The sequence below is a fragment of the Cuculus canorus genome, chromosome 19 (genome assembly GCF_017976375.1).
Source record: "Cuculus canorus isolate bCucCan1 chromosome 19, bCucCan1.pri, whole genome shotgun sequence".
NCBI lineage: Eukaryota > Metazoa > Chordata > Aves > Cuculiformes > Cuculidae > Cuculus > Cuculus canorus.
The window spans coordinates 4,339,489-4,367,372 of NC_071419.1; the positions used below are offsets into that span (position 1 = coordinate 4,339,489).

General features: G+C 52.2%; 1 protein-coding gene across 3 annotated transcripts; it reads left to right on the forward strand.

Moving 5' to 3' along the window:
- The first annotated feature begins 8,846 nt into the window (after positions 1-8,846).
- On the forward strand, positions 8,847-16,714 carry MYMK (myomaker, myoblast fusion factor). 3 transcript variants are annotated; one of them, XM_054084206.1, is made up of 6 exons: positions 8,847-9,061; positions 11,678-11,792; positions 14,178-14,326; positions 14,987-15,103; positions 16,180-16,335; positions 16,447-16,714. In XM_054084206.1, exons 1-5 carry the CDS (start codon positions 8,927-8,929, stop codon positions 16,324-16,326), a joined length of 663 nt encoding a protein of 220 aa, XP_053940181.1. In that variant the 5' UTR covers positions 8,847-8,926; the 3' UTR covers positions 16,327-16,335; positions 16,447-16,714. The 3 variants fall into 3 exon arrangements, with proteins under 3 accessions (XP_053940181.1, XP_009567793.1, XP_053940180.1); XM_009569498.2 differs by having other exon boundaries at positions 16,180-16,714; XM_054084205.1 differs by lacking the exons at positions 16,180-16,335; positions 16,447-16,714 and having other exon boundaries at positions 14,987-15,933.
- The last annotated feature ends 11,170 nt before the right edge of the window (positions 16,715-27,884 follow it).

The window sequence follows — 27,884 nt, forward strand, 5'->3', positions numbered from 1 at the left end:
GCCTCCCCCCAGCCCGCGCCGGCAGCTCTTATAGCGGAGGGGGGAGGATGGGGGGGGGGGGGGGAGGATGAAGGGGGGAGATGTGGAGGATGAGGAGCGGGGGGAAAAAGAGGGCGGAATTCACACCTCTCGGCCCGGGGTGCCCCCACCCCGGTTAACCCCTCGCCTCCCCCGGCGCCAGCCGGTTTCCTGCGGGGAAACCGGGAGGGAAGGACGAGGATAGGCGAGGGGAGCCCGCATGCGTGCATTCCCAACGCCTCCTGCCTTGCACGGGCACCCCCGGGCATGGACGGGGGTATACCTGCTGCCCCCAGCCCTCCCGCCCATCACCGTGGCCCCGATGCTCCCGGTACCCCCGGCGGCACCGCGGGGCGCATCCTGCCTCTGGGAGGGCGGGGGGGGCTCCCTGGGTACCGCCTGTTAGGGGGTTCAGCGCACCGTCTGCTGAAAAATCAAACGAATCCCTATGATCCTGTGGTTTTTGGTGGCATTCGCTATGGCTCAGCGTCAGTCGTGCTGCTTGAAGCAGTTTTCTGCCGGGCAGGAGAATTGGTGATGGTGAGAAAATGGGCTTGGTGAGCGTGGAGGGCTGGTTTGGATGAGATCAGGGACAGCCGTGTCTGATCTGTGCGTGTGAGCGTGTGTGAGAGTGAGAGAAAAGCCTCCGGCGTAAAAGATGCGATCTATGTAACCTATATACCATATATGTTGTCTGTTCGCAGCTATCTTCTCGTCTAACGTGTGGTTGAGAGACCTCACCTACCTTGTAACACATCTTCCCTCTCACACCCTCCCCACACACACTGAAGGGTGGCCACAAAAGGAAAAAAAAAGGAAAACCTGGGAACTATAGGCCAATCTCACCCTCTGTTCCCCGGTAAGACCGTGGAGCAGATCCTTCTGGAAGCTATGCTAAGGCACATGGAAAATAAGGAGGTGATTGGTGAGGGCCAACATGGCTTCACTAAGGGCAAATCGTGCCTGATAAATTTGGTGGCCTTCTGTGATGGGTTAGAGCATTGGTGGATGAGGACAAGGGATAACGGCTTTAAATAGAAAGAGGGGAGATTCAGGTTAGATATAAGGAAAAAATATTTCGCTATGAGGGCAGGGAGGCCCTGGCCCAGATTGCCAAGAGGAATTGCAGTTGCCCAATCCTTGGAGGTGTTCAAGGCCAGGTTGGATGGGGCTTGGAGCACCCAGATCCAGTGGGAGATGTCCCTGCCCATGGCAGGGGGTGGAACTGGATAATCTTTAAGGTCCCTTCCATCCCAAACCATTTTATGAGTCTATGATCCCAGCAGCTTTGAGCAGCACACCTGAATGATGCCCTCCATCACTATAGATGCTTCAGCTCAAACCTTTTCTCCTTCCCCTCCAGACCTGCCCTGCACAGGGCAAAACCAGTGCTCCCAGCAGAGCACCACACCGCACACACTGGGTCTGCACCCAAGGCAATCTTTAAAGTTTACTCTGGTTGTCGCCACCGGTGGCTCCTGGCCCGTGGTGGCAACGTTCAGCCCCGTCACCATTTGCCAAGGGCCAGGAACTTCTCATCTGCAGCGCCTTGGGCTGTGCTCCCACCACGGGGCACAGATCCCTGCACAGCTCTCAGCACCGTGCAAGGAATTGTTACGGGTCCATGGTGTTGTTAATTTGGACTCAGACCTGCCAGCGATGGCTTTGTGAAGCTGAGTGGAGAATCCATCCCAAAAAATTTACATGGGAAATGAAGTCTCCTTTTCTGTTTGGCTAAACGTCTGCCAGCCTGTTTTAATTTACCCAGCGAGGTTGATTTGCAACTTTCAATTTTCCATCGGTTGGCTGTGACCAGGACACTGGGAAAATTTAGCACTTGAGTTCACCCAACTTCTGCATTTCAAAATATCCCAGCCCGAGACACACAGGAGAAAACCCTTTCCGTTTTGGAACAACCAGGAGGGAAAAGTCTGAACACGAGAGGTTTTAAGAGCATGAAGATATTTCACATTGAAAACTCCAGAGCAGCCTGGATCCCTGTGAGCCCCAGCATCCCCCCAGCTCTCCCACCAGCCCTGGGGTTTGGCAGGAGGTTACACCCTGGGACACCCCATCCTCGGGTGACCCTGCACCCTCTACTGCTCCAGGGATGCCCCAGGACTGAGGAGCACCACGGGAAGGAAAGAAGGATGGTCAGGGAAGGCTGTCCCTGAGACAAGCACTGGGGGAACCGGCAGCAGGCGAGACACATTCGGTCTCTGCGCTTCACCAAAAGTTTATCAAAGCCAAAGGATTTTTTTTTTTTTTTTTTTTTTTATGAAACAGTTGAGATGACTCAGCGGTTTCTGACGCAATCCCCATTTCATCGGAAAATTCCTAACCAGCTCCTAGTGGCAACTGATTGCTCCCATAAATCACGCAGTGTTATCCCTGGCTGCAGCAGCGGGGCTTACGCAGCCCCGGCCCGTCCGCGTGAAATCAGCAGGAGCAATGCCATAGCCTCGTCGGGAGCAAAAACAGCCCCGAAAACAATATGCATGGAAGAGTAGATCCAAAACATGAGCTTCTGTCCAAACCCCATGGGTCCAATACTCTGCACCAGCCTCTGCTCCCACCACCCCAAACCCCCAGGACCAGTGCGGTCCCCAAAGCCCGGGTGCTGCGGGTGCTGCGTCTGAGGCTGCCGACAGGTACGGCATTAATCACAGATGGCCGAGCTCAGACGACAGCGTTTTTATCTCTTAGTTTTTGGCATAAGCGTTAGAAATGACTTGCAGATGTTATTTACTGCTTTTTGGCTTGGGGTAAATTCAGACAAGATGCACCTGCATGGACAGTGAGAGGCTTTCCCACCCAGGAACGGTGGCTAGCGGCTCGTAGGGGACTTACCCAGGGGAATTTAGGATTTGGGTAAGGGTCCCTGAGCCAGCCCTGCATCTCACCCTTCAGCCAGGCAGCCCTGTGGTCGTGGCGCTGCACATTCAGCTCTGAGCATGGCACAAGGAGTCTGGGAGCCGCTGGCGCGATGCCCGTCCCTGCAGTGGGCTCTTACCTCACCGGCCACCCCAAAAGAATCCCAGCAGCCATCCCAGCAGGCAGCTGCCAGGCTTTCCATCCAAAACCAGTGCCGTGCATAATTCAGAGTGCAAATAAAAGGAGTGACAGACACTCCAAAATAACCTCTTCCAGCCGGGAGAGAGTCGCCGACGACTGGCTGCTGGATTGCTGGAGAAGTGCCTGCAGAGGAAAGGAGTTTCCTTGGCTGAAATGAGTTCAACAAAGTGCTGGGCTGGGCACTGTCTCTGCGTAGCAGGAGCCGGGGCTCTAAGCCAAGTGGAGGCACTCTGGAATTTGCAGGATCGGGCCCTCTCTCACCCTGAGAAGGGTGGGGGTTTGTCTCTTTGCCTGGACAGGTTTTGCTGCAGTAGGAGAACCTCCATCCTTGATGTGGAGCAAAGAGCGATTGTAAGCTCCGATCCAGGCACAAGACATCGACCATCTCGCTGTGGTCCCCATCGCTGGACACCTTCTCACCCCAACTCAAGCACCGTCCCTCCAAACTGCCGAAGCTGAGACCTGCCGCTGCCAAGCCTCGAGCTTGGCAATCCTAGAGCAGGTCCTCCATGAACAGTGTACCACAAGACCTGCTCTCAGTGAACCAGAGCCATGGACCAGCCCGGCCATGGGCTGCAACATTCCAGCACTGCTTTTCCAGCAAAATTAGCCCTTTTCTGGCTCAACCCTCATGACAGCGTGGCAGACAGGATGGCTCTGTCATAGCCAGCCCCACCAAAATCCCTGCTCGGGTCCAGGAGAAACAAGCTGGAGGAGGAGCAGCAGAGTGGTCTAGAATTTGTTGGCCCAGGACCCCCCAGCAGCTTCACCTTTGCTCGAGGGCAAGATCACTAAACACATATTCTTCTTTTCTAAGGCTGCCTACAGAAGGGACCGTTTGCTCAACACTTCTGCACAGCTGCACGCATTATTTCCAGGCATTCCCAGCATGGATTGGGCAGATTTAAACCAGCCATGGAGTGGGTGAGGGCCCTGCATGGCTGGGACATTGCCAGGGGGATCAAAATGTGGCAAAGCCCCTGAAAAAAGCCCTGGCAACCAGCCCTACCTTCTTCTCAAGAGTCATCTCTATGGTCTACCACTAAGTGACTCAAACAAGCATGAGGAGACCAAAGAAAGCGTCCTTTAGAGACAGTCGCAGTCCCTTGCAGAGTGACCTACGGCGCAGTGTTGGGCAAGGCGCTTCCATCTCTGCGTGCCTCCATGCGATGTGGAGAGCAGTGATTTATAGCATGTTAGTGTGAGGGTTTCATCCAGAATGTTGGGTCAAAGTGAAGAAGCCAAAGCCACCAAGCTGTTCTCACCATCAGATTCCCATTAAAAAATACCTCTGGGCAGTTTGAACACCGCAAGTGACCCCAGCGACCCCAGGTACGGTCTTAAAAGCCTCTTTTTTCTCTGCAGATTTCTTTCACTTCAGTTTTACCTGTCCCCAAAGAGTACACATTCCTGGAGCTTCCAGAAAGTGAGGCTCGCTTCGAAATCCTAGCTATGCAACGATTAATTAAGAAAAAAAAAAGTACAAAGCCTTTTCTTCTAATGGAATGAGTCTCAGACAGAAATTGTGCAGTGTTGTGCTGAGGGACATCAGCTATGCAGCACTGCCAACCACAGGCATTCAAAAATCATGAGTCAGACGCCCCAAAACCTTAAGACTGGTTTCATTCCCTTCTGAATTTTGAGCCTTGAAGCATCACGACTTCAAGCTTTTCTCTTCAGAAAATGACTTCTTTTGACCAACAAGGCGAGAGCTGAGACCTTCACATCGTTACTGGGCTCCAGGACTTGCGACTGTAAAAAAAAACTCATTAAACACCGTGAAACGAGCAGTAAACCCTTGCGTTGCCCTCCCCAATTTAGCAGTAGGATGGCCACCCCGAGCAGCCAGGACACCCCGAAGGGTACGAGCAATGGAAACCTGGTGATGAGAAAAGAGATGTTCTCACCATTTGTAATAAGCCATGACAGGGTAGAAAAGAAGGGAAGAGTGAAAAAAAAAACCCTAAGGAATAAAAGAGCAGGGATACCTGCAGGGAATATACATAATAGGTTTATTCAACAAGGAGACGGGAAGGGGGATTTTTTTTTAAGGGTGAGTATTCAGCTAAAGCTGCCTAAAATGGGGCCAGGCCTTACGGAGAATGGATATTTTAAATGGCAATTTATTCCACTAATAAAAAAAAAAGGAGGATGCAGGTGCTTTGGCAGGGCTGGGACGGGAGCAGGCGAGAGCCGCCGTCGATCAGCGCTGGGTTTGCAGCGCCGGCCACGCGAGGGGCTCAGGCGCAGCTGGTGGCTCTGTGTTTATTGGGCTCCTGTTCCCTCGTGCCAGGGCCCACATATGGATTTCAGTTATCCAGAAAGCACTATCACACCAGGGCTCTGATCGCAGTCTGCGGTAGGTGATAAGAGGTATTTTATCCGGGTGCTACAGCCGTCCCTTCTCCAGCTGGGCAGGGAAGCTCCGTGCTTGCATCAGTCCCTTTCACACCGTGTTTCTTGGTCGACTTCTCAAGGCAGAGCAGCAAAAAGACAAGAAATCTTCGCTAGCTGAATGGTGCTGTGCCCATCAAATCACTCCTTGAGGCTTCCTGTGCTGCTCCAGAGCCACAGCTCTTGCCCATTGTCCTGCTGAAACCACACCACATCCAGCTTTTCGCTGTTATTCCCTAAGTCCAGAAGGCAGGAATCAAAGCATTACCAAAAATCAGCCTCTGGAAGCGGTAACTAACACTTTGCAGCGAGCACTGAGTAGGTGCAGCCGTCCGTGCGTACCTGCTCACACCAGTGCTCGTAGTGCAAACTGCAAGTCCATACCGAAGCTGCAACTTTGACTCTCCGTCTCAGTGCTGTTATCACCATTATTTCAAAGCCGGCAGTAAATGGGGACACACAAAGGAGCAGCTTTCAATTCCACTACTGCCTACGTGACACAGATGAAAGATCATCCCACGCTTATCTCAAGGAGAATATACTCTCAATAAACCAGCAGAGATCCCTCCTCCTCTGTACCAACACGAACTGCTCCAAACTACCACCCTCATATTAAAAATAGAACAAAACTATCTATGTCTCTCCACTGCAATGTCTGAGTTGAGAGGGTTGAAGTGCTTACAGAAAGCCATGGTTAATGTTAGCCTGGAAGGATCCAGGAGAGCATACCAGAACCTGGTTTTGGCATCTGAGAACCAATTTTCAGCCATATATATCACTGTTCCTGCGAGCACTCTGGTCCACACAAAATTAGCCCTGTGGAATGTAGATTTAAAATTTGCTTTCCAGAAGCGCTTAAATGCAGGAGCTGAAATTTGCTCTTTCTACATTTCCTACCTGTTTAGGAGAGAAGGAACAAAGTCCTGGCCCTTTGTTACTTGGGTTCCTTCCCAGGAAGGTTTGCAAAGCCCACGTCTAGCGCTGTGGTTTGTTTGCAGCCTGAACAAAGACCTTTTAAGCAGCAGCTCCCGACAGGAGCTCACCACCTGCCTGCCCCTTGCCTCCCACTTCACTTTGGGGTCTCTTTTGCAGTAATAGCTGGAACACGTGTGTGAGCCAGGGTGGGTTTTTTTTTCCTCTATGCCTACAGCGCTGGCTGCAAACCAAACGCCAGCCCAGGGTGTGCAGCTGGGAGAGAAAAAAAAAAGAAAGAAACCAACAACCTGTGGAATGTTTTCTTGCTCCTGAGAGCTCCAACACTTCGCTGCTCGAGGGAGCGCTGGCACTTGCTGCATCCAGCAGCCAACGGGGTTTCCTTTCCAGTGGGCTTCAGCTAGACTTTGGATAAAGGATGGGGGTGAGGGGGATGCAGTTAACAACGGTTTGATCATACTTTTCATTTGATGCCGTTTGGCTTGTTGCACAGCCACCACCCTTGCGTGTCCCGGCAAATATTGGCTTGTTGCACGACTGCCCTGTCCTTGCAAATGGTCCTACGAGGGTGTGAGGCGCTGGTTTGCACCCAGACGTGGAAGTTTGGCCTCACTAACAAATTTTGTGCTGTGCTTTTGTCTCTCTGACACCAACCTCGCTGCCACAGAAGCAGGGCAGAGGTGGTTTTCCTAGGAATCCAGAGTGGTTTGTGCAACCAGCCGACCCCAACCCCACTCGAAACCCCCCTGGAGAGAAGCTCTGCCATGCAGCACACGGCGGTCCTGAGCATCTTCCTTGGTCCAAGCAGCTCATGCAAGAAAAACATGGAATAACGGATATGTCTGAGGATATGGCGCAGAAAAGGAACAGGGTACTTCAGGGCATGCTGGTGCTTGGCTCTGCTTCCCACTCAGGGCTGGATGCCTGGGGAGAAGCAGGGTATTTATGTGCTGGCTTGGAGGGATTAATTTTCATGGTTAATAGGGACACTAGATTTTTTCACTATTTATTGGTGGATATTCAGTTTTGCAAGGATTTGCGGGAAGTTTTTACGGCTTATCCAGGCAGGAGGGTGGCTGGAGACGTGGTGTGGGGAGCGTGGAGCTCCTTTGCTCTGCGGAGGGATGCTGCCTGCAGCCGGCCAGGGAACGCGGATGGCTCCTGCAAAATCAACTCAAAACAGGAGCCCTATCCACCTCATCTCAGCTGTGCCCGGGGAAGGCTCGCAGCACAGCCCTCTCGGGTCAGTGCTTTAATGCTGTCGTGCCATTCTCCTTGCACACACAACACCCCCGTTGTCCCCCTCCCAGAGCCCTTTCCAACTTGGCTGGAGTGGCTTAAAAAGCATTTTTCCTCCGTGCATGCCTGCCTTTCCACCGGATCCCCTCCCGAGGCACAGGGGAGCCCATCCGATCGGCCTCAGAAATAGTTGGTGGCTCATATCTCAGCTCGAAGCCTCCTCCCCAAACCCACAACCACAAAGGCTGTTGCTTAAGCATAGCATTCCTGCTCCCTGCGTCCAGGGAACAGCTGTACCGAAAAGATGCTGAGAATCCCTGCAAGGCTCCAAGGAAAAGATATTAACTCAGGAGGGGAGCAGCAGAGATATAATAAAAAGTCATAATAAAAGAGAGAAGCCACTGAGTGGATTAGCAGCCCAAACGCTGCTTGGCTTTTGGTCTCCTTTCCTCCTGCTTTTCCGCGCCGCATGGTGCTCTGCTCAAATTCCTCCACCTCAGAGACTCTCAGCTCCTGAATTTCAGACAGATCTCCTGGAGGTGTCCGTGCTGGGAAGCCTGAGCGCCCGGCTGAGAAACTTAACTGCATTTAACTCTACCCGAGCACACACGAGGGCACACAGGCACGTGTAGCAGGCGTTAGATCCTGCATCATGCCAGCTCCCCGGCGCCCGTGCTCCACTAGAGCAGGGCCACCCACTCCTGGTTTGCCCTCGCTGGGGAATAAAAGGCACATTTGGAGCTTGGGGTGTATTTCTCAGATACGGCATATGTAGCAGGATACATCTTGCTGTTTTACATCCCCCTGGTACCTGCCCTGTACCAGTTCTTCCCTACTTTGTGTCAGCACGGAGCCATGGATGAGTTTTCCCCACCATCCAGCAGCACCGACCCAGGCTTGGTGCAGAGTTGTGGTGCCGTCATGGGGAGCAAGCAAACACGCAGTCCTCACCCACTGTGCACACGGATCCAACACCCAGCGCAAGGCGTGCAAGGACAACATTCCCCTTCGCTCCTTTAGAAACACCCAGGGCAATACCAGGGCACAGAGCATCTGCTGCTGGGAGGTGCCGGCTGTATCAAGAATTCCAACCCTGGGGAGAGACAGGAGCGAAGGGGGCGGCTGTGGCAGCAGCAGCTGTTCCCTATCTACAGCCAGGGCAGGGCATTTAAACTTTAAAACACCCTCACCACGGCTGTTTTCTCCCTTGTCACCATCCAACTCGCAGAGACCCCATCCCCTGGAGCCGCTGGACCGCAAGGCACCCATGGGTTCGCTGGTGGCCAAGCTCCTTCTGCCCACCATCAGCACCTTGGTCTTCCTCCCCACCATCAGCATCGCAGCCAAGAGGCGCTTCCACATGGAAGCCATGGTTTACTTCTTCACCATGTTTTTCGTGGCGGTAAGCTATCTCCATAACTCCCTCTCTGTGTGTTTCCTACCCCTGAATGTCCCCAGCATGGGGTCTCCACCAGGACGGGTAGCTGGATCTCACCCAACAGCAGCCAACGTTACCCCCAGAATATCCATTTTCAGTGATTTCCCACTGCACATGGTGCTGAATAGCTGATTTTTCAGTTCAGGATGCCCTAAGGGGTGGCCTTGCATGGATGTAATTGTGTTTTATGCTTGTGTGGTTAAGGAGAGGGTCTGAGTGCAAAGCAACTTGATGGACTCGCAGTGTTTTGGAGCTGATTTTTCTCTTTGTTTTACAGCTGGTAAGTGACCATGCTGAATTGGGGGTTTTAAATTGTATTCAGAGTCTTGCTATGCTTTTGTCTTTTTAGCCAAAAGCACATAGTCCAATTATTGATTTTGCAATCGCTGACTGGTGATGGGAGCGATGCTGGAGTCGGGGGTGTTTCTGCACTGGGAAAAGCATGTTTTACATGGTGCTGAGCTATCAAGAAAAACAATTATTAACCCTCCACCCTGGCAGAGTTGTTTGCAAATGTGTGTCTCACTAGGCTCAGAATAGCCCTGCCTTCCCTCGCATGGGAATGATGAGTGGAGAAAGTCGGTTGTCTGTACGTATACAAAAGAATTCATATCCTACTCATGGCAGTACGCTGCCCTACGTTTTGTATTGCTGCTAAGTGCCTTCATACACACACGGGCTGGGCTGAGCACCTAAAGCAGCATTTATACTGGGAAAAGTCATGTATTTAACCCCACAATGACACTTTGCCAAAGAATACGGAGAAAATAGCCCGGCAACATGCAGTCAATATTGCATTTACTTCTCTTCCCCACCCATCTCAAAGCATCCCATGAGGATTGTCACATCCCTCGTACGGAGCAAGACAAACCAAGGCGGGGAGTAGATAAAAGACCTTCCTGATGTGAAAAGCCCTTCTGGCCAGGCCAGTCTCTTATTCCTAAGGATCCACCATTTGAATCTCTAATCAAAGCACAACGCTGGGGGTGAAATTCTGCCGGTTTCACAAAATCCACAGGGCTAGTTAATAAAACCATCCCAGCTGAGCCCCCCAAGCTCCCCAGGGAAGCTAGACATCTACGATTTCATTTTGCACCAGTTTTGCGTCTGGCCCACCTCCCTGAGAAGTCAATAGGAAAATTGGCACGTTTCAATGGGAGGTGGAACAGGTCCTCACGGAAGAGACTGAAGAGGCGAAATATCTGTGCGTGGAGAAGGGAAGACAGCTGCCAGCATGGTAGAGGGGGTAGGAAGGGCAGCAGCTGCTGCTGTTGCCTTTCTTGTAGCATCTCCTCCTCCCCCAGAGACCTCATCAGTGCAGTGAAAGCATATGTCCATCGCAGACAAGTGCTGCGACGCCGGCCAGAAACACACTCTTTGTCTTTCACCCTTTCTTCCCCACCACCACCCCCCCCCCCGTCTCCAGACTCCTCGAACCCAACCTCAAGCAGAGAAAAGAATTACAGCCATGGTGCAATCTTTTCTAGAAACTACGGCGAGCCAAAGGGCTTGCAGCAATTCCCATTATAAATAACATCAGCAACCCTGCTGGGCCATGACAGCGAGGATTGTTCCAAGGGCGTCCGGCCAAGCGGTGAAGGGACTTCTTCAGAAACAGCGAAGCACACTGGTGCTACCACTAGAAAACTCGCAGGGCTGAGCGCTCGGAGGGAAGAGCGAGCGCCAGGCAAACACTGGGAGCATTCCCCTGACTGCACTGGAAAATTTCTCTTGGCTTGGTTTGCATCTATGTTGCATGACAATGGGGTTTTTTTTTTCGCAAGTAACCTAATCAATGAGCTAATGGGCAGGAACCAGCGGCTTTTAAGGGAATGCGCTAATGAGTGAATTCCCCAGTATTCAGACTCTATTTAGCCTGGACAGTGACCTGGCAACTCTACGCATTTCATCAGGACACTCATTTTGAATTGTTTTACAAGAATCTTTCGCAATTAGAACCATAACCTCAGTGTCCTCCTTCTGCTGGAGAGGACATCCCCACGCCGCCTGGAGCTCGGCTCAAAGCAGCTTGGTCATCAGATTGCAAATTCTGGCACAGAGCAAGAAGCAAACTAAAGCTCAACCACAAATAATTTGTACTAAGAGAGAAGAATGCTGATTCTCAGGATATTTGCAATTGGGAACGGTGATTTTATATCTCAAATATATTCATTACTGCACATCAGTAATCCTGGGATGTATGAGACTGTCCTGTTCCTGGCTGGACATCCTCTCCACAGCCATCAAAAGGCTGTTTCAAAGAAACTGATAAACCCAGAAGTATTTTATTGTACCTTAGCAGTCTGTGGGTAGGTGAATAGATTTAGATGAGATCTTAGGAAGAAATATTTCCCTGTGGGGTAGGAGGCCCCGGCCCAGGTTGCCCAGAGAAGCTGCAGCTTCCCCATCCTTGGAGGTGTTCAAGGCCAGGCTGGATGAGGCTTTGAGCAATCCTAGGCAGTGGGAGGTGTCCCCGCCCATGGCAAGGGTGTTGGAACTGGATGATCTTTAAAGACCCTTCCAACCATTCCCTAATTCTATGAACCAGCTTCATTAACGTTTTGGGGTTTTTTTAAATAGATTTTCCATGCCTGCGACGGCCCCGGCTTATCAGTGCTGTGCTTCATGCGCTACGATATCCTGGAGTACTTCAGCATCTATGGAACAGCTCTGTCCATCTGGGTGTCCCTGATGGGTAAGCACCGGTCTGTCGTGGTTCCTACAGAACACCAGCATTTGCAGGTCAGGTGGGATTTGTCAGCATGGCTGGTGGGACAGTTAGCGGTTGCAGCCCCCAGAAATGATGTTGACTTTGAGCTCCCATCAACAAGACTTAGGTTTGAGACTGTCTTTGATGGAAGTCAGCCTGTGCTCTGGTTTAATCCATTTTTATATCATTCGTGCCTCGGAAAGTCATCGTGCTCCGTGGGGTCCAGACACACATGAAAGCTGTCCTGAGTGGTGGCTGGGGATGTTTTACTCTTGGAGATAAACAGAGCTCTGGCGCCTGGTGTTTGTGTTAGTCGGGTGTTCCTCTGCCTTCCCCAGCTCTTCTGCATGTCCTTACGACAGCAGGATTATTTATTTCAGATTGGCAAGTAACGCATGCAGCCCTGTGCTTTAGTTCAAGGCAGGACAGTACTGTGAGATGACAGTCTGAGTCCTCACAGGGCGGAGAATCTCTCATTTCTCCTCCTTTTCCCCATCCTGAGCCCATTGGTTTGTCCTGTCCTGACTTGGGGGCATTAAGAAAAGCAGAATCTGCCACTTCCCTTGGTAGCACTTAAATTAAAGTGGTTTAGTCAAAACAAATGTATCTTCCTAGTTTATCAAAAGCCTGGGCTGGGCTGATGGGAAATACTAGATCTTCTTAGAAAAAGCAGAAATATATTTCACTTCCTTTTTATTAAAACTCCTGACCTCTGCTGTATTACTCAGTTTTCATTTTCCCACATTCCCTTCACTCTCTTTTTTTTCTTCTCACTCGGTTCTTCATTTGCTGCTGAATAAGGTACAATAGAAATAAAAATAAATTTGACAGTAGGAAAGAAGGAAGAAAACTTCAAACCTATCAGTTTCTCACTTCGTCAACGTTTTGTTTGGAAAGACATATTTCTGACAAGAGAAGAGAGCAGGGAACGGGGAGGGGACAGTCCTTTCCAACAGCAAAGGCTTTGCTCAGCAGATTTGGACAGTCTCTACCAGCTCTACACCAAGTCCCACTCCAGCCAGGCAAGGTCCCCAGGCCTCTGGTGCTGAGCTGGGGTCACCATGCTGATGCACAGCCCCAAAGCTCTAGCAAGGACTTTCCCCTCTGCCGCTCAGGGCTCCAGTGATGGTGCAAGACCTCTGGCTCTTGGGTTGAGGAGCTCCAGGAGCTGTGGAGCAGCACCCGTTCCACCGGTCACAGCTCCATCCCTCCTCCCTTCACAGCGGCATCCCTTTCCAGGGCACGCAACAGGATAAATCCTCCGTGCGGGGAAAAATGAAAGGGGAATATATTAACCTTAGAAATTTTTGTGTTCCCCCAAAGCGTGGTTCCCAAGGTGAGCTCCCACACTGTCCATGGCACTCTCCCTAGAGTTGGCTAGAAAAGGCAGCGAAAATCATCTCCAAGGGTTTTTGCAGTAGATAGCAGCAGTGTCAGGGTAGGTCAGAGCCCATCCAGACATTTTGGCTCCTCGCAGCACAATTCGACTTGATTGCTTCATTACTGCATTCAAAAACCTTGCAAAAAATACACATCCCGGACTCCGATGTTTAAAATATTGACCCGCAGGGAAAAACAGAGATTAAAATGCGGACATTATCCCTTAGCCAAACTCCTTATAAAACCACGATCCAAGGACATGGAAGGTGTGGTGACTGAAGCCCAGGGAAGCCTCTCGCTGTGGCTTGTAAAGCACGAGCGCACATGTGCGGACACAGACCCTCGGGCACGCTTCCCGGAATGCAAATCCGGGACAGCCATAACACAGCTGTGCGAGCTGGAAAAGCATGGAGCCCACTGGGATCCATAACTTTTATCAGTTATTACCCCATTCTGTGCTAAACAAAAGCCTCTAATAATTTACTCACGCTGGCGACTTCCAGCTTGCAAACCTCAGGCAGGTGCCGGCACGACCAGGCAGCCCCGTCCCCATCGCACCGGCCGGCGCGGTCCTACCTGAGGGGGACGATGGGTGACGGAGGCTACGTTGGGGTGAGCCGGCAAGTCTGGGAAAGCTGGGGATGTAGGATGAGCCCAAGAGCCGATGATGGGCTCATAGAATTGAAGCAGCTTTATTATCCTCTCCGACAAGGCAGGAAAGGGAAATACAAGAAGGAAATCTCCTTTAGCTCCTGCGTGCAACACTGAACGCAACACCCCTAAAATCAGCTAGTAGACCTATTACTCAGGGTTCACTTTGCCCCCGTTTGCCTCAGTTTCCCCAGCTGCGAGGCACAACAAGGGCAAACCAGCCCTGGACGCAGTGCTGAGAGCCCCAGGGCAGACAGGACAGACCCCAGCAAGGCTACAGGGCAGCAGCCAAGGAAGGGGGTGGGTGAGCTGATGTTCCCTGTGCTCGGTGCTACACAGCCTTGGCAGAGTTTGATGAGCCAAAGAGATCGACCTTCGTCATGTTCGGCGTGCTCACCATCGCCGTGAGGATCTACCACGACCGCTGGGGCTACGGCGTCTACTCGGGACCCATCGGGACAGCCGTCCTGGTGATAACCGTGAAATGGGTACGTAGGGAAGGGTACAGTGCAGGGGCTTTGCAGGATGCTTGTGGTGGGGAAGGGGCTGAGCTCTGCACGGAGGGCTCTGACCTGTGCCTGCAGTTTCCTCCTCGAGGTCCAGCTTTTGCAGCAGAGGCCCTCGTGGTGATTAAACAGTGCTTCTCTTTGAACCCAGGCAGAAAGCAGGCAGCCAGCAAGCAGCCCTTGTGATAAATGCCGGATTCAATTGGTCTAAGCAATCTACCATATCTCCTGTCCCTGCGTTTCTAATCAGGAGGAACGTATCTATGGAGTTTTTACAACTACTTGGAGGCAGAGGGGTTTGGTAAACTGCCCCGGAACCAGTGGAAGGTGTGCATAAAATGTGGTGATAAAGTGGGAAGGAATCTGCCTGAATCTGGCTGGCAGGTCCTGGGAGAGTCGGGCACGGTGCCGCGGCGTGTGTGCCACACACAGCAGATGCTGGCTTTGGGGCTGAATAGTAAGAAAATAGCATCGTGATCGGGAGTGAAGCAGAAGGACCCGTTGCAACCTGCAGGCAGAGGTGCTTTGCATGGTCTGTGGGCTTTGCATGAGTTTATTTCAGCATTCATGGGATCTTTTGGAAGTGGAACAGCCAGCTAAAACCAGGTGAATACCGTTGGTGTGCTCTCTCTTTCCTTCCAGCTACAAAAGATGAAAGAGAAGAAAGGACTCTATCCAGACAAGAGCGTCTACACTCAACAAATCGGTCCTGGTTTCTGTTTCGGGGCATTAGCACTGATGCTGAGGTTCTTCTTTGAGGTACCCGTTTGCGCACTCGAGCACTCTGACTTCACAAGGTGTAAAAGATGTTACCAAGACAGGAGACCCCCCTCGCTTCACACTGCTGTGCTGAATCCAGCCCTGGGCAAAACCCACCTCAGATGTTGGTCTCCAGGGTTGGCCTGCCGGGGTCCGATGACAGGGAGGAGGGTCCCTCTCTTCTTGTCCCCATCCCCTATTCCGTTAGCTGTGGTGTGGACAGGGACAGATGGGACAGTGAGGGACGTGTAGGGTTGTGCTTTCTCTCTTTCCCCCTCATTAAGCGAGTGGTGAGCACACGAACCGCTCTTTCTTCAGCCATAAATGGTGCTCAAAATGGTTTTGTGATATGCAAGCGGGGTTTTTTGGAAACCGGGCATGGGTGACTTAAGGACACCTCGCCGAGCCACGGCAGGGACTGGATACAACTCAGGCATGGCCGGATCCAAAGCTGGCTCAAGCCAAAGACAAGACTCTCAGTTGACTCCCAGAGGCACTTGATCTCATGTTTATAACCTTCTGCTCTCGCCGCCGGCCAGTCCGCCCGTCCTGCGCAAAAGGGACCATCTGTCCCGTGCGGGGAAAGCGATAACCCCCCGACACAGCTGCCGGTCCCGCCTGCGCTCAGCCCCGCCGTTACGGCTGCTCTGTGTATTGGGAGCTGCTAGATACAACCTCACAGTCATCCCCAAGGATTATTTTTCAAAGCATTTAGTAATTGCAAATTCTAGCAGAACATAAAAATGTCACTTAGCAGCAACCGCCTCCCCCCGCTCCCCAGCCTCGCCGCCGAGTCCTTTGCGGGGTAATGAAACACTTCATTCAAGAATTGGGAAATGTGCAAATTGGAATGTGTTAAATCCACTTTGCTTTATTTTTTTTATTTTTTTTTAAGGCTGGAAACCCTTTCTTCTCTGACAGCAAAAAGAGGCAGAAAGCTCAGGCATTTTTATTTTTAATTCCTTTCCTTTCGGCTACTTGCAGAAACCTAATGTTTTGCACCTAATGCAGAGCCCCCCCTGACACCACGGCTCCCGTGGCCCTGCGGGTCTCACTAACGCTCTCCCTGCTTGCAGGAGTGGGATTACACTTACGTGCACAGCTTCTACCACTGCGCCTTGGCCATGGCCTTCGTGCTGCTGCTGCCCAAGGAGAACAAGAAGGCTGGGAGCGCGGGAACCCCCGCCAGGCTGGACTGCTCCACGCTCTGCTGCTGCGTCTGAGACATTTGGGTGAGCAGGGTCCTTGCTTTTCTGCTCTTGGGGTGATGGAGGGCTGCAGCCACAACCAAAGTTCTTGCCCGCTGCATTTCCCTCTGGGATACCAGCATCTTTTCCCATCAGCTCTATGCACGCTCCAGGCTTTTCTTCCCTGGAGTCTTCACCTTTCCACCATCAGCCCCTGCAGTTTGCTACATACCCATAGTTCTCACTGGAGAAGCACTCATTTGGGCTGAAACCCTCAAGAAACCCTCACACTCTCGGGCCACGTCACCACCCAGGCTGTCACCTGCCTCCAGCTCAGGGGGACCCAAGTTGTCCCCTCTGTGTGAGTTTGCCCCACTTGCGCACATGGGGCTTTGTTTGTCACGCCCAATTAACAGAATCTGTATTTTTGTGAGATATTTACTATTTTATTTATGTATTTTCTTGATGTAAATAATACAGACTAACAAAGATTTTGCAAGTGTGCGATGCCAGTATTTCTTAAGCAGTGCAAGAAAGTTTCTGGCTCAGCTGTTCTCAGTTGAGGGCAGATGCCAACCCCAAAGCAGAGCACCGGGCACAGCCACCACCCCCTCCGCTGCCCACCCAACCACCCGAGCCTGGAGGGACCTGCAACATTGGACACTTTGTCCTTGCAGACCTGCCTGGGCAGCACATGTAGCAGGTGCACTTGCAGCGAGCCTCAGTAGTTTGGAAAGTACATGGAAAATTAGAGGCAGGAAAAAGAAGCTCCTGGAGGGAGGGAAGGGCTGTAAGCCTATAACATCTCCTCTAACAGAGTATTTACTATAGCAGAAGTGTATGATTTATTTAGACTGTCTGGGATAAACGCCAAGACTGTATGTCATGGACAATTAGAGCAGTATTGATATACAGTGATGTCCACAGAAAGCCCACATTAAGCCTGGGTTCCTCTCGAAGAGAAATCCACCCTGGTCATTCATCAGAGCAACTTCCTGCAACGGGGCATCAACCAAAAGCGAATGAGCTTCCAACAAAAACATAAATGAGTTATGAACCCCCAAGCATCCAAGAGTCACTGGCAACCGGTGGCACAGCTGATGCAGCTGCATGCAGAGACAGCACTAGCAAAGAGTTTTCTGGGTTCACCAGCACCTAAACCAACACAGCACACCAGGTCTTTCTGAGCACGCAGCCCCAGGGACGTTTTGCAAGATGCTCTGGGGGTTTGCGTGCAACACTTTCCCCATTACTTTGCTACAGGAGGAACGATCAGCATATCCCAAAAAAAGCACTTCCAAGTGCTTCGACTCCTACTTTAGAGCTTTGGCACCTTGGCACTATATGCAAGAGCCGTCTCTGAGAGCGCACAGTCACTTCCCAAGGTTTTGCCCGCATGGGTGTCGCACAGCCAGGCCCATGCTGGCTCCCACCGAGGACTCTGGGCATGACTCTGGGTTGTGTGCTACCCTACCTGCAAAAAAATACTCAGTGCTGATCCTCCCCAGGAGCCTGACCAGCAGTGCCAGCAGCCTCTGAGCCTCCGCACACCCTTTGCCGCTTGCTGCGACCACTGAGCAGATGCACCAGAGCTCCTCAACTAATTTTATGACTATTCGGCCCCTCCTGGGCTGCAGCGATGTGCATAACCCTGCAGCGAGTCCTGGTATTCCACGGGCAGCATGGGCATGGGGAGAGCCCTGTGTGGGTGAAGCACTGGGGAGATGCAATGCCTTAATGGGGCTGAACAGGAGAGAAAAACGACCGGTAAAACCCCGTGTGAACAAGGAGGGCACATTAGCTAAGGCCCAGCTGAGTAAATGAAAGCCCCTGCTCCCACCTGCTATGCATCCAGGTGTTCCACAAAATAACCCAAAGTGTATCGCACACAATAAAATCCCAGGCAAAGTCATTTTTTTCCCCCCCTCTCTCTGGGGATCCCACAGGACGCTGCTCCAACCATGCAAATCACCCATCCCTTCGTAGGCAGTGTGGGACCAGCACCCACCCTCAGGGCCAAAACGCAGCTGGGCACCTGCACAGGGTCCCTACCCCAGCATCAGCCCTGCGCCGGAGCCAGAGCCGCACCGGGCACCCCGACACCTGGGAGGAGGGTGCATGGGCTGAATTCCCTGTGGCTGGAGCAGGATATCCCCCTGCAAGAGAAATGCAGGGAAATATTATAAACATTTACAGCAATGTAGACAAAACAGTCTCTTGTAACCTTTTAGCGCTGCCGAGAGCTTTGCCTGTAAGAGCTCTTGAGTCCCTGCCAGAAATTCTTGCTGTTTTCATAAGAGTAGGTGTTTTCGTCTAAGGTGCAGTCTGAGTGCTGTGACCTTTGTCATGTCTGCTACTGAAATTTCCTGCTTCTCTGTTATTCTCTTCTTTGGTAAGATGATATGAAACCCAAAACTTTTATTGCCCCTTTTAAAGCGTCTTTATAGCTCCCCGTCTACTTCATATACTGTCTTATTCTCGAACGCTGGGATATTACTTATGGGATCTGGGCTTGATGCTGCAAAAGGCATTTGGGTTTTACAAAGCCTAAACCACCCGGGCCTTTTTTTTTTAAGATCAGTCAGAGGGGAAGAAGAAAAAAAAAAGAAGGAAAAAAGGAATGAGAGGGGAGAGACTGGCTTTCTGCTGCGGAGGCATCAGCATCTGCTACCAGCGCAGCGGCAGAGAGCAGCAACAAGGGTGAGCAGCAGCCTCCCTCCTGCTGCCCAATGCCTCTCCAGGCAAAAAATCCCTCTGGCTTTGTGTCTGGGCCGCAGCGTGGGGTGCCCGCCGGCCCTATGGGGGTGGCATCACACAACCTCTCTTCCCACACCTCCATCCCCTGCCAGCTCTGCCCTGGAGTCAGCAGCTCAGATGTGGTCGGACACCACAGCTGGTGTGGAATCCAGTGTACAGCAGCTGGGGCACATCTGGCTCAGAGGTGGCACTAGGGAGGGCAGCCCTGCTCAGGGGGCTCCCATGCACCCCCTTTCCCTGCTCAGTTTTGGGACAGACTGCTACAACCACATGAAGGACACATCCCCAAGCGAGGGGCTTTGCAAAGCCACAACAGTGGGGCGACGGCGCCGAGGCTTCGTGTTCCCGTCTCGCCCCTCGGGCTGCGGGGCATCGCCTCCACTGCACGCAGAGATCGTGGCAGCAGGGATTTCCTCAGGACTTTGCTTACTTCTGCATCCCTCCATCCATCGGGAGGAGTGGGGACCTGGTGGAGAGGGCTGGCGGGCACAGGACCAGTGGCAGCGATGGGGCTTTGGGGCAACCTGGCTGAACCACCCCTTCCAGGTGACACACATTCCCCCACGCACACCTAGAGCGGGGCCGGGACAAGAGGGGAATTAGGACCTACTCCTGCTCCAGGGGAGGCTTCCAGAGATGTCTAGTCGGGCTCAGTGCCAGCTAATCTTCCAGGCAAACTTTATCCAGATCCCTTTGGCTGCAGAAAGCGAAAAACTAGCCAGACTAAAATATAAAAGCCTGGTTTTGCTGCCAGCTGTATGGGGCACTCCAGAAAACGCCTTATCGCCACATGATTTTGAAAGACCGCTTCAGGGTTTTTTTTTTCCCTGTGCTGCTCTCCCCTCCTCACCCTCGCACTGCTGTTCCTCTGTGCACAATCGAGTGCTGGGCCAGCATGGCCAGCCCTGCCGGGTTAACTCACAGACTATGGGGCCAAGGTTCTCCTTCTAACTGTTTTTATGCCCTTTAGGCTGCAGTGATGCCATCATCCCACTTCAGAAAATGCTGTTGCTCCAGCCTGAGGCATAAGTAGCTCATTGGGAGAAGTGATGGACAACCCAAGGAGATACATCCACTGGGACTACCACAGAAGTCCTGCTTCCTTCCAGGGAACACCAAAGAAACCCCACTCCCCTGGAAATTCAAAGGTTTTGTGCAGGTAGAGGCAGGAGCTCTGTGGGGAGTCCCAGGGAGAGATCTTGCCCGAGGCTCCTCCATCACCCTTCAGTTCTGATAAGCAGATGTTTGTGCCCTGTAACAGGGATACACCAGGTCTGCAGGGGCGAAGGGGAGTCACCAACCATGTCCTACACAGACATTGTACAGATGAGAAACCAGCCCCATACATCAGTCTGAGAAAAAAGGGGAGATGGAACAACAGAAGCACCTATCCAGGGCCACTTAGTAATCTCTCAGCTTTGCTCCGACTATCCCAGCCCCAATCCATATCTGGTTTGGGTGCACAAAGAAGGTCTCCTGCACTTCAGAGGAGTTGGGGGGTACCCAGGAAGAGCAAGGTGGGCTTTGCCATGGCTGGTGCTGCTCTGCAGAATCAACATCTTTTTGCAGCAGAGCAGGAGTTGAAGTAGATGCAACCACGGGAGTCAATAAAGTGGTACCTCCTGCATGGGTGCAAAGCAGCCTAACCCAGCACCAAAACATCGATGCGTCAGAGCATATAACCTGGATCCTCGCTCCTGCTCCGTTCAGATTAGCTCAACTGCTGTCAAAATGCTATACAAGAATGATCCGAGGGCTGAAGTACCTTCCACACGAAGACAGGCTGAGAGAATTTGGGTTGTTCAGCCTGAAGAAGAGAAGGCTCAGAGGAGATCTTATAGTGACCTTCCAGTACCTGAAGGGGCTACAAGAAAGCTGGGGAGGGACGTTTTACAAAGGCTTGGAGTGATAGGACGAGGGGCGATGGGTATAAACTGGAGAGGGGCAGATTTAGACTGGACATAAGGAGGAATTTCTTCATTATGAGAGTGATGAGGCACTGGCCCAGGTTGTCCAGGGAAGCTGTGGCTGCCCCATCCCTGGAGGTGTTCCAGGCCAGGTTGGATGGGGCTTTGAGCAGCCTCATCCAGTGGGAGGTGTTCCTGCCCATGGCAGGGGGGTTGGAACTGGATGATCTTTAAGGTCTCTTCCAACCCAAATTATTCTATGATTCTATACAACATCCCTGCAGATTTCTCTTCTCCTCTTTTGTCTCAGTCTTTCAGCAACATTTCCAACTGAACTTTCCAGCCCAGCTGGCGCGGGCAGGGCAGCCCCATCCCAGCACCACTTGGCAGCAGTAGGGTATTTTCAGGGCACGGAGGAGCTCGGCTGTGATGCAGCAGACAGGCTGAGCTGCTTGGCTCCCAGAGGGATTGGGCAGGGAGCCCCTCATACACTTGCAGGTGTCCGCTCCCCCCGGCAGCACCGGAGACGGACGTGGATGGTGGACGTGACCCAAGTGGCCAAATCCCAGCGCCGAGTCCCTGACCTGGGGAAGGGCAGATGCAAAGCAGCCCGGCTTGCTCGGCTCTTACGGGGACGCTTTCACAGCTGCAAAAACCCACTCCAGGTCCAGGTTCGGTGTCTCCAGCCTCTCTGCTTCTCCGGTGGAGCAGTCCCAGCTAGCGTCGGTCCAAGGTTTTTGGTTTAGGCCAATCTCCCAGAAATTCTGTCATCATGCAGTGCATCACGCACACTCCCAGATCCGCATTACACAGAGGATGGCTCCGGTCCAACGCCTCTTAAAGGCAGTGGAAAAACCCTCCCTCACTACGATGGGAGCTGGCTCTGGCTGTATACGATCTGACAGATACCATGGAGCGAAAGAAGTTGTTTTAATCTGGGAATATCTTGTGGCCCCAAAGCTTCTGGAGATGGACAGGGCAGCATGCCTGCAGAGCCGGTGCTGCTAAGAAAAGCTCCCAACCTTGCCCCAGCCTTTCAATGAGCAGTTAACGAACCTTCGTTATCTGATCCATGTGCTTCAAATGCAAGGGAACCACTCGGATTTCCAACTGCACACATCATCTGATGCTCATAAAATGAGCTGATGTGTCTGGAAGCTCCAGACCCAAAGAAACATTATTTCAACGGTGAAAAAAAAAGTCAATAATGCCTTAAAAAACACCGGCGTGGACAGACAGGGATGGTGGATGCTCTCCCTGCTTACCTGTGGTTTTCCAGCAAAGGATGTGTTCAATGATAAAACTCACAATCTCCTCATAAAGGCAGGATCCGTTTTGCCTGTAAAAGGGATGGTTTGGGGGGAAGTTTTACACGGGTCTCTCCTCTCCTTCTATGTCTTTATTTGCATTTTTGTTTTCACAGTAGTTGAGCTAATCTGAATGGAGCAGGAGCGAGGATCCAGGTTATAACCAAAGTATCGGGTAGCACCTTCACATCTGGAAGGGATTTTAACACAAGTTCTCCCAGACTGTTACAGACAGTTTAAAAGCAAAATCTGATAAATAGCAAATGTTTAACAAGTCAATAGGAAGCTGCGTTTGCGAGAACATGTGGCTCTAACCGGTCTAGCACCGCTGCATTGCCAAGGCCCTTCGAACGCGTACGCACACATACCTGCAGCACACAGTGAGGGTTTGCTGTCGCTCTGCCTGGACCTGGTCTCTGTTACAGAGGGAAGGATTAAAGACAGATGTGTCTCTCTATGTCCAGACGTGTCCAACAGCCCTCTATAAAGCCTGAGAAGGTCCTAAGCATCCTTGCTTTGGTGACAAAGGGTTTAGTTCTCCTTCCTTGCTTAAACCAAGTTCTCTTCACTTTCTATACATCCCCATCCTCACATTTAAGGTGGGAAGAGGATAAAGGGAGCTGAATAGCTCTGGAAAGCACTGCAGAACCCATCCCCACAGCCTGCCAGCGTGCTGGGCACACCGCCCTGGCACAGGGGGCTTTGGGGCTGCGTTGGCCAGTAAGGACCCACTCGGGTAACTACATAGAGGGTGAGAAAGACGCAAGTTCTCACCTCAGTTTTGCACAGATTGGCATTCATCAGAGCCCCAACTCAAAAGCCAGAGGCATCCGCACCTTTAAAAATCCTTTGCCATCCCTTGAGAGCCACAGCCTCCTCAGGGCAGAGGCTGCTGGCCACCTGGGCAATGTCCTCCCAAGGAAAAGCACTGCCGCAAGCAAAACTTCCTGACATAAAAGCTCTTGCAGTGTTGCAACCCTGTGTGGTTTGGGGAGACTTCATACCAATAAACAAATGACTACCCAAAATGTGGAAAGAGGCATTAAAATAGAGGGCATTATGCAAGGAGGGGAAGGCAGAGGAGGAGATGGAGGAATGAGAAGTGACCAGGAAAACCACCAAAAACCCTCTGGGATGCCTGCCTATATTTAAAGATAATGTGTCCAGCTGTCTTGCCAAGTCCCACTCATTTGGAGCTGGGTTTATGTTTTGGATTAATTTTAAGGCAGTTCCTAAAGCATCTCACTCGCGCAAGGAAGAATTTTTGCCTCCTTGGCCAAAGTGACCTTTTGAAAAAATCTCGCTCACTATTTTTCAGCCTTTCACTCATTTGAAACTGTCATCGCTCAGGACCTGTGGGGCACTCGGTGCAGACAATTCTTTTTCTGGTGCTCACCAACCCCACAGCATTGTAGAGCGGGGCTGGATGTGAGGACGTGGGACCAGGAGGAAGGTATTTCCCTGCGAGTCAGTACCGTTCTGCTCTCCTATAAGCATCAGTGGACCAAGTGCTGAGAGCAGAAATTACCCCTTCTCCAGAAGGTGAGCCTCTCCACGCACCCCACCGTGGGCTGCTTGGAAGTTTTCCACAGAAACCAGTCTTCCACAGAAAGTCAGGTTATCTTTTTCTTAACTGAAACGTTGTGTGAACGCATGCATGCGCTCTCAGGATTCATGGGTTTGTTTGAGGAGGGAAAAGTGAATTGTAAATATTGCCCCAGACTGTGACTTTTCCATTGATCACAGATTTTCTGCTCAGCTCTTTGCTCCAGAAGGAGCAATCTCAAGATGTGGCCAAGTGCTCGGTCTCCATGGGATGAGTGCATTCAAGAGGTGTCAACCCCAGCTCCCAGCCACAACAGGGGAAAGCTTTTGAGCAGAAACACGAGAGCAGTCTTTCCCAGAAAAGCCACCCAGCCCACCTTCTCGCCCAGGCATCCGCAGCTTCCTAATCACCTTGGAATCCAAAGCACGACCATGGCAGGGTTGTCACATGCTTCCCATTTAGCTAAAACACTTGCAAAATGCTCAGCCACTGACACAGCTCAGGGCTCAGAGCTGCCCTCACCGCACCATGGCAGGATCGCATCCACTGCCCTGGCAGGGCAGTTGGTAAAAGAGAAAAAAAAAAGAGGGATTTTTTGAAGTCAAGCATCCTTTGGTACTTTGCACCCCTCCCAGCGCATCCTTGCCACCAGCAAGTGAGCCGGGCATGGAATATGGAAGTTGCTATTTGTTGCTGATGATCCCAGGTGACACTTTGGGTTTTTAAGGGACGGATTGGAGTGATGGAGGACAAAAACACTGAGAGGGACTAGGAAGGGGCAGTGCTGGCAGTGAAGCATAGGACTGCAGAATATGTGGAGCCCCTCAGCCTTGGCACCAGAACTAAGGGGAATCCAGGGATTGCGAGCAGTCGGGATGCAGATGTATTTTAGGAGTGCAACAGGTAGGGCCAAATAGCTTCTTTCCCTCACACCTCATGCCCTAAAGATCCAGTGACAATACAAAGCCATAGCAGTGATCAGAAATCATCCCTTTGGCTGGAAAAAAAAATAAATCACAGTATTTCGCTGCTCCCCACGTCCATAGGTGCCAGACGCAGCACACAGACATCCTTCCTGCAGCAGCTTTGGTACATTAGCATCCAGCCCCGGGGGATCCAAGACATGCAGAGGCAGTCATGAAAATGAGACAGACATTTGGTGTTTCAGTTAGGCAGATTTCCTTCAACCAGCAAGAAAACTTGAGCTTGGGTTTGGCTGGATTTGGGAGATGAAGTTTTTGGGCAGCTCCATGGTTTTATTTAAACCAGTTCAACCAGCCACCGCATAACCTCATCCCATGAGGGGAACGCAGAAACCCAAGGTGCCTCTTGTGCAATAGATGCTGCTGTCTACCCAAGCAGGTCTGGGATAGCACTCAGAGTTTTGCTCCATCTCTGTCCGGGCTAAAGGAAAGACCACACACAAAACAGTTTCAGGATGCCAGCAGCTGTGCACAAAGCATTTGGTTTACATTAATTATGTCTGGACAAAAAAAAGAAAGGGGGGGGGGGGAGGGGTATAAAGCGAAGTAGAGCAAGCAAGCTGAGAAGACAGGAGGGATGGAGGGAGGCTTCTGCATTGTCCTGATAAGATCTGCTCAGATCCTAAATGCAGATTGCAGCCCACGTGTCTTAACACCTCCTGTCCTGAACGGCTTCTGCCACGCAGAGTAGCACAATCCTGTCCTGCACGGTAAACGCCTTGGTGAATGCGAGGCACAAAGGCAGCCTGTAAAGCTACTGAGGACCCCAATGGGACCCTTTCCTCCAAGCTTTGCTCCCCACGCTGCTTCCCTCTTTTTCTTTCCCTGAGCAGAAATAGTCCCAAGAGACATTAGGAAAGCAAATGCTGATGCTGGCAGGGAAAGGGATGCTGGCTGCTACCGGGAAGGGAAGCAGTAAACGAAAGGAGAGAATAAATAAAATGGGAAGGAGGCAGACACTAAGCGGAGGCATTAAAACCAGAAAAATCCCCTTCATTTCCCAGCAGTGCAGAAACTTCAGGAGTGGGAGGGTGAAACCCTTCACTATCTCCTTCCTCTCCAAAGAGCACTGTCAGAATCAGGGTCTCTCCTGTGCCCCACGGGGATGGGGCACTCTACACCAGCACAGACCCACAGGCTCCCTGTTCTCTTCCCAAGAGGAGCCTGGAGAGGTGCAGGCTAAGCCTGAGCTTGAGCCAACAGCAAGGAGACCAGATCGATCAGATCTCCGCAAAGCAAAGTCTCACTGTGGCGCATCCACGATGCCACTTATCACAGGAGCGGGGAAGCACGGTTCCCATCATCTTGGACCATGCAACCCACTGGTCCAGCTCCAGCTCAACGGCATGGAGAGAGGGGGGACACCCAGCCCTGAGCTCCCACTAGCAAACACCTCCCCGCAGGGACCGAGACGAGCGACTGCAATAAGCTGCCTATGACCTCCAGCAGCTGCATCCCTGCAATGTCCTGCGCATCACCATCCCATGCAGCTTCCTTAGGGCTCTGCGTGCCCGCTTGCACTAGGACTGCAGCAGTCCCTGACCAAGGACCTCGCTTGGCCAGAAGCTTTACAAATCCTAAATACATCCCCATCTCCCAGGGGCCAGCAGCGTGCAGCAACCCAGCCAGGCCCTGCTCGGAAACAGTGCCACGCAGGTGCCTTTGGGCAGAGCTGTGCTGCCGCATCTCCTGCAGCCGGCCGTCCTGGGCACCACGGTGGTCAAACTCCCCGCCAGCAGCAGCTGCCCCGTCCCAGCCCCGCCAAATCCTGCTCCTCTCCCAAGCAGCCTCGCTGCAGGATGAACTTTCGTGTTGCAGCAGCACCGTCTCCGCTCAGCAGCTCGGGGGGCCCAGCCTGCACACGCCAGAAGCTGGACTGACCCATGTCAGAGGTGATTAATTTATCAGGCTTTTGGCACCCACCGCTCCCCGCCAGAAAAACAATATCCCAAATTCCAGGCCCTCCCGCCCAGCAGATGTGTCTGCGGCGAGGGCGACCGTTCCAGCCCGTCTCGCAGAAGCTGCTGCAGGGATGCAGCACCCAAGGCTCCCACATCGCCGGCTGCCTTCCCATCCCTGCTGTGCATCTGCGGGAAAACCTCCTGCTGGAGCAATAGCCGGGGGCTTTCTGCCCAGCTGCCATCCCAGTGGGTCTGGCCTCTCACCCTACACAGGTGTCCGTGCTGCTGAGCCACCAAAGAGAAGCAGGACAAGCATGGAGTCAGGGAAGGCAGCGGGCGCTGGAATGCCGCTCCATGAACCCTCGCATCCCAGGGAGGAGCGGCACCATCCTGTCCTGGTGCCCAGCAGCCCTTTGAGCTGCTTGGCACTGGGGAGCGTGCCTGGGTTTGAACCAAGCAGGCACTGACTAAGGCTTAATTAATTTGGCATTAATCTGTATCATCAGGAAAACACGTCAGGCTTTTAAGGGATGGATTAACAAAGCTGTTATCATTAGCGAAGCAGTTCAGAGGATAAGGATGGGGCACAACGTCACAGCAAATGCCAGCCGAGACCCATAGCTCACCCTCCCCACCTCTATAAGGGGTTTAAAGTGAGAAAACAAGAGTGCGGTGATATCATTCAGATGCTGCAGAGCACTTGGATGTCAGGCGGCCAAGAAACAAGAGAGATTTTTCTTCCGCTCTCCACTTCCCGCCACCTCCCCCCAGGTTTCATAGGAGGGATGGGAGCCCATCGGAGCACGGAACAAGCCAGCCCCTCTGCCTCCCAGCACTGGCTATGGGGAGACCTGCTTCCTGGCTAGGGTCTGAGCTCGCCCCGACGTCAGGGTGAGGGGTGGAGCGGGGTACGGACACGGGCAAACAGCCTCTTATTTATCCCAAAAGGTCATAAGCATCTTGGAAGAGACTGGAGCTGGATCCCTACGGTCCAGAGGAGGCCAGCGTCTCCTCGAAGAAGAGGTTTCACAATTCATCTCATTTGTTCGCTGTGGCATTTTCATCACGGTAGTTCGACTTATGCAATTACATAAAAAACATCTAATGAAATCTCGGTGACACAAAACATGAACGTTTATATTGGCCTCCCCGTGCTGCGGAGTTGATCTTGGCCGGGGCGTCCAGACAGACAT

Coding starts and splice junctions, on each gene's coding strand:
- MYMK (XM_054084205.1), top strand. CDS start 8,927: ATGGGTTCGCTGGTGGCCAAGCTCCTTCTGCCCACCATCAGCACCTTG. Junction 9,062..11,677: donor TCACCATGTTTTTCGTGGCG/GTAAGCTATCTC, acceptor TTTTTTAAATAG/ATTTTCCATGCCTGCGACGG. Junction 11,793..14,177: donor CATCTGGGTGTCCCTGATGG/GTAAGCACCGGT, acceptor GGTGCTACACAG/CCTTGGCAGAGTTTGATGAG.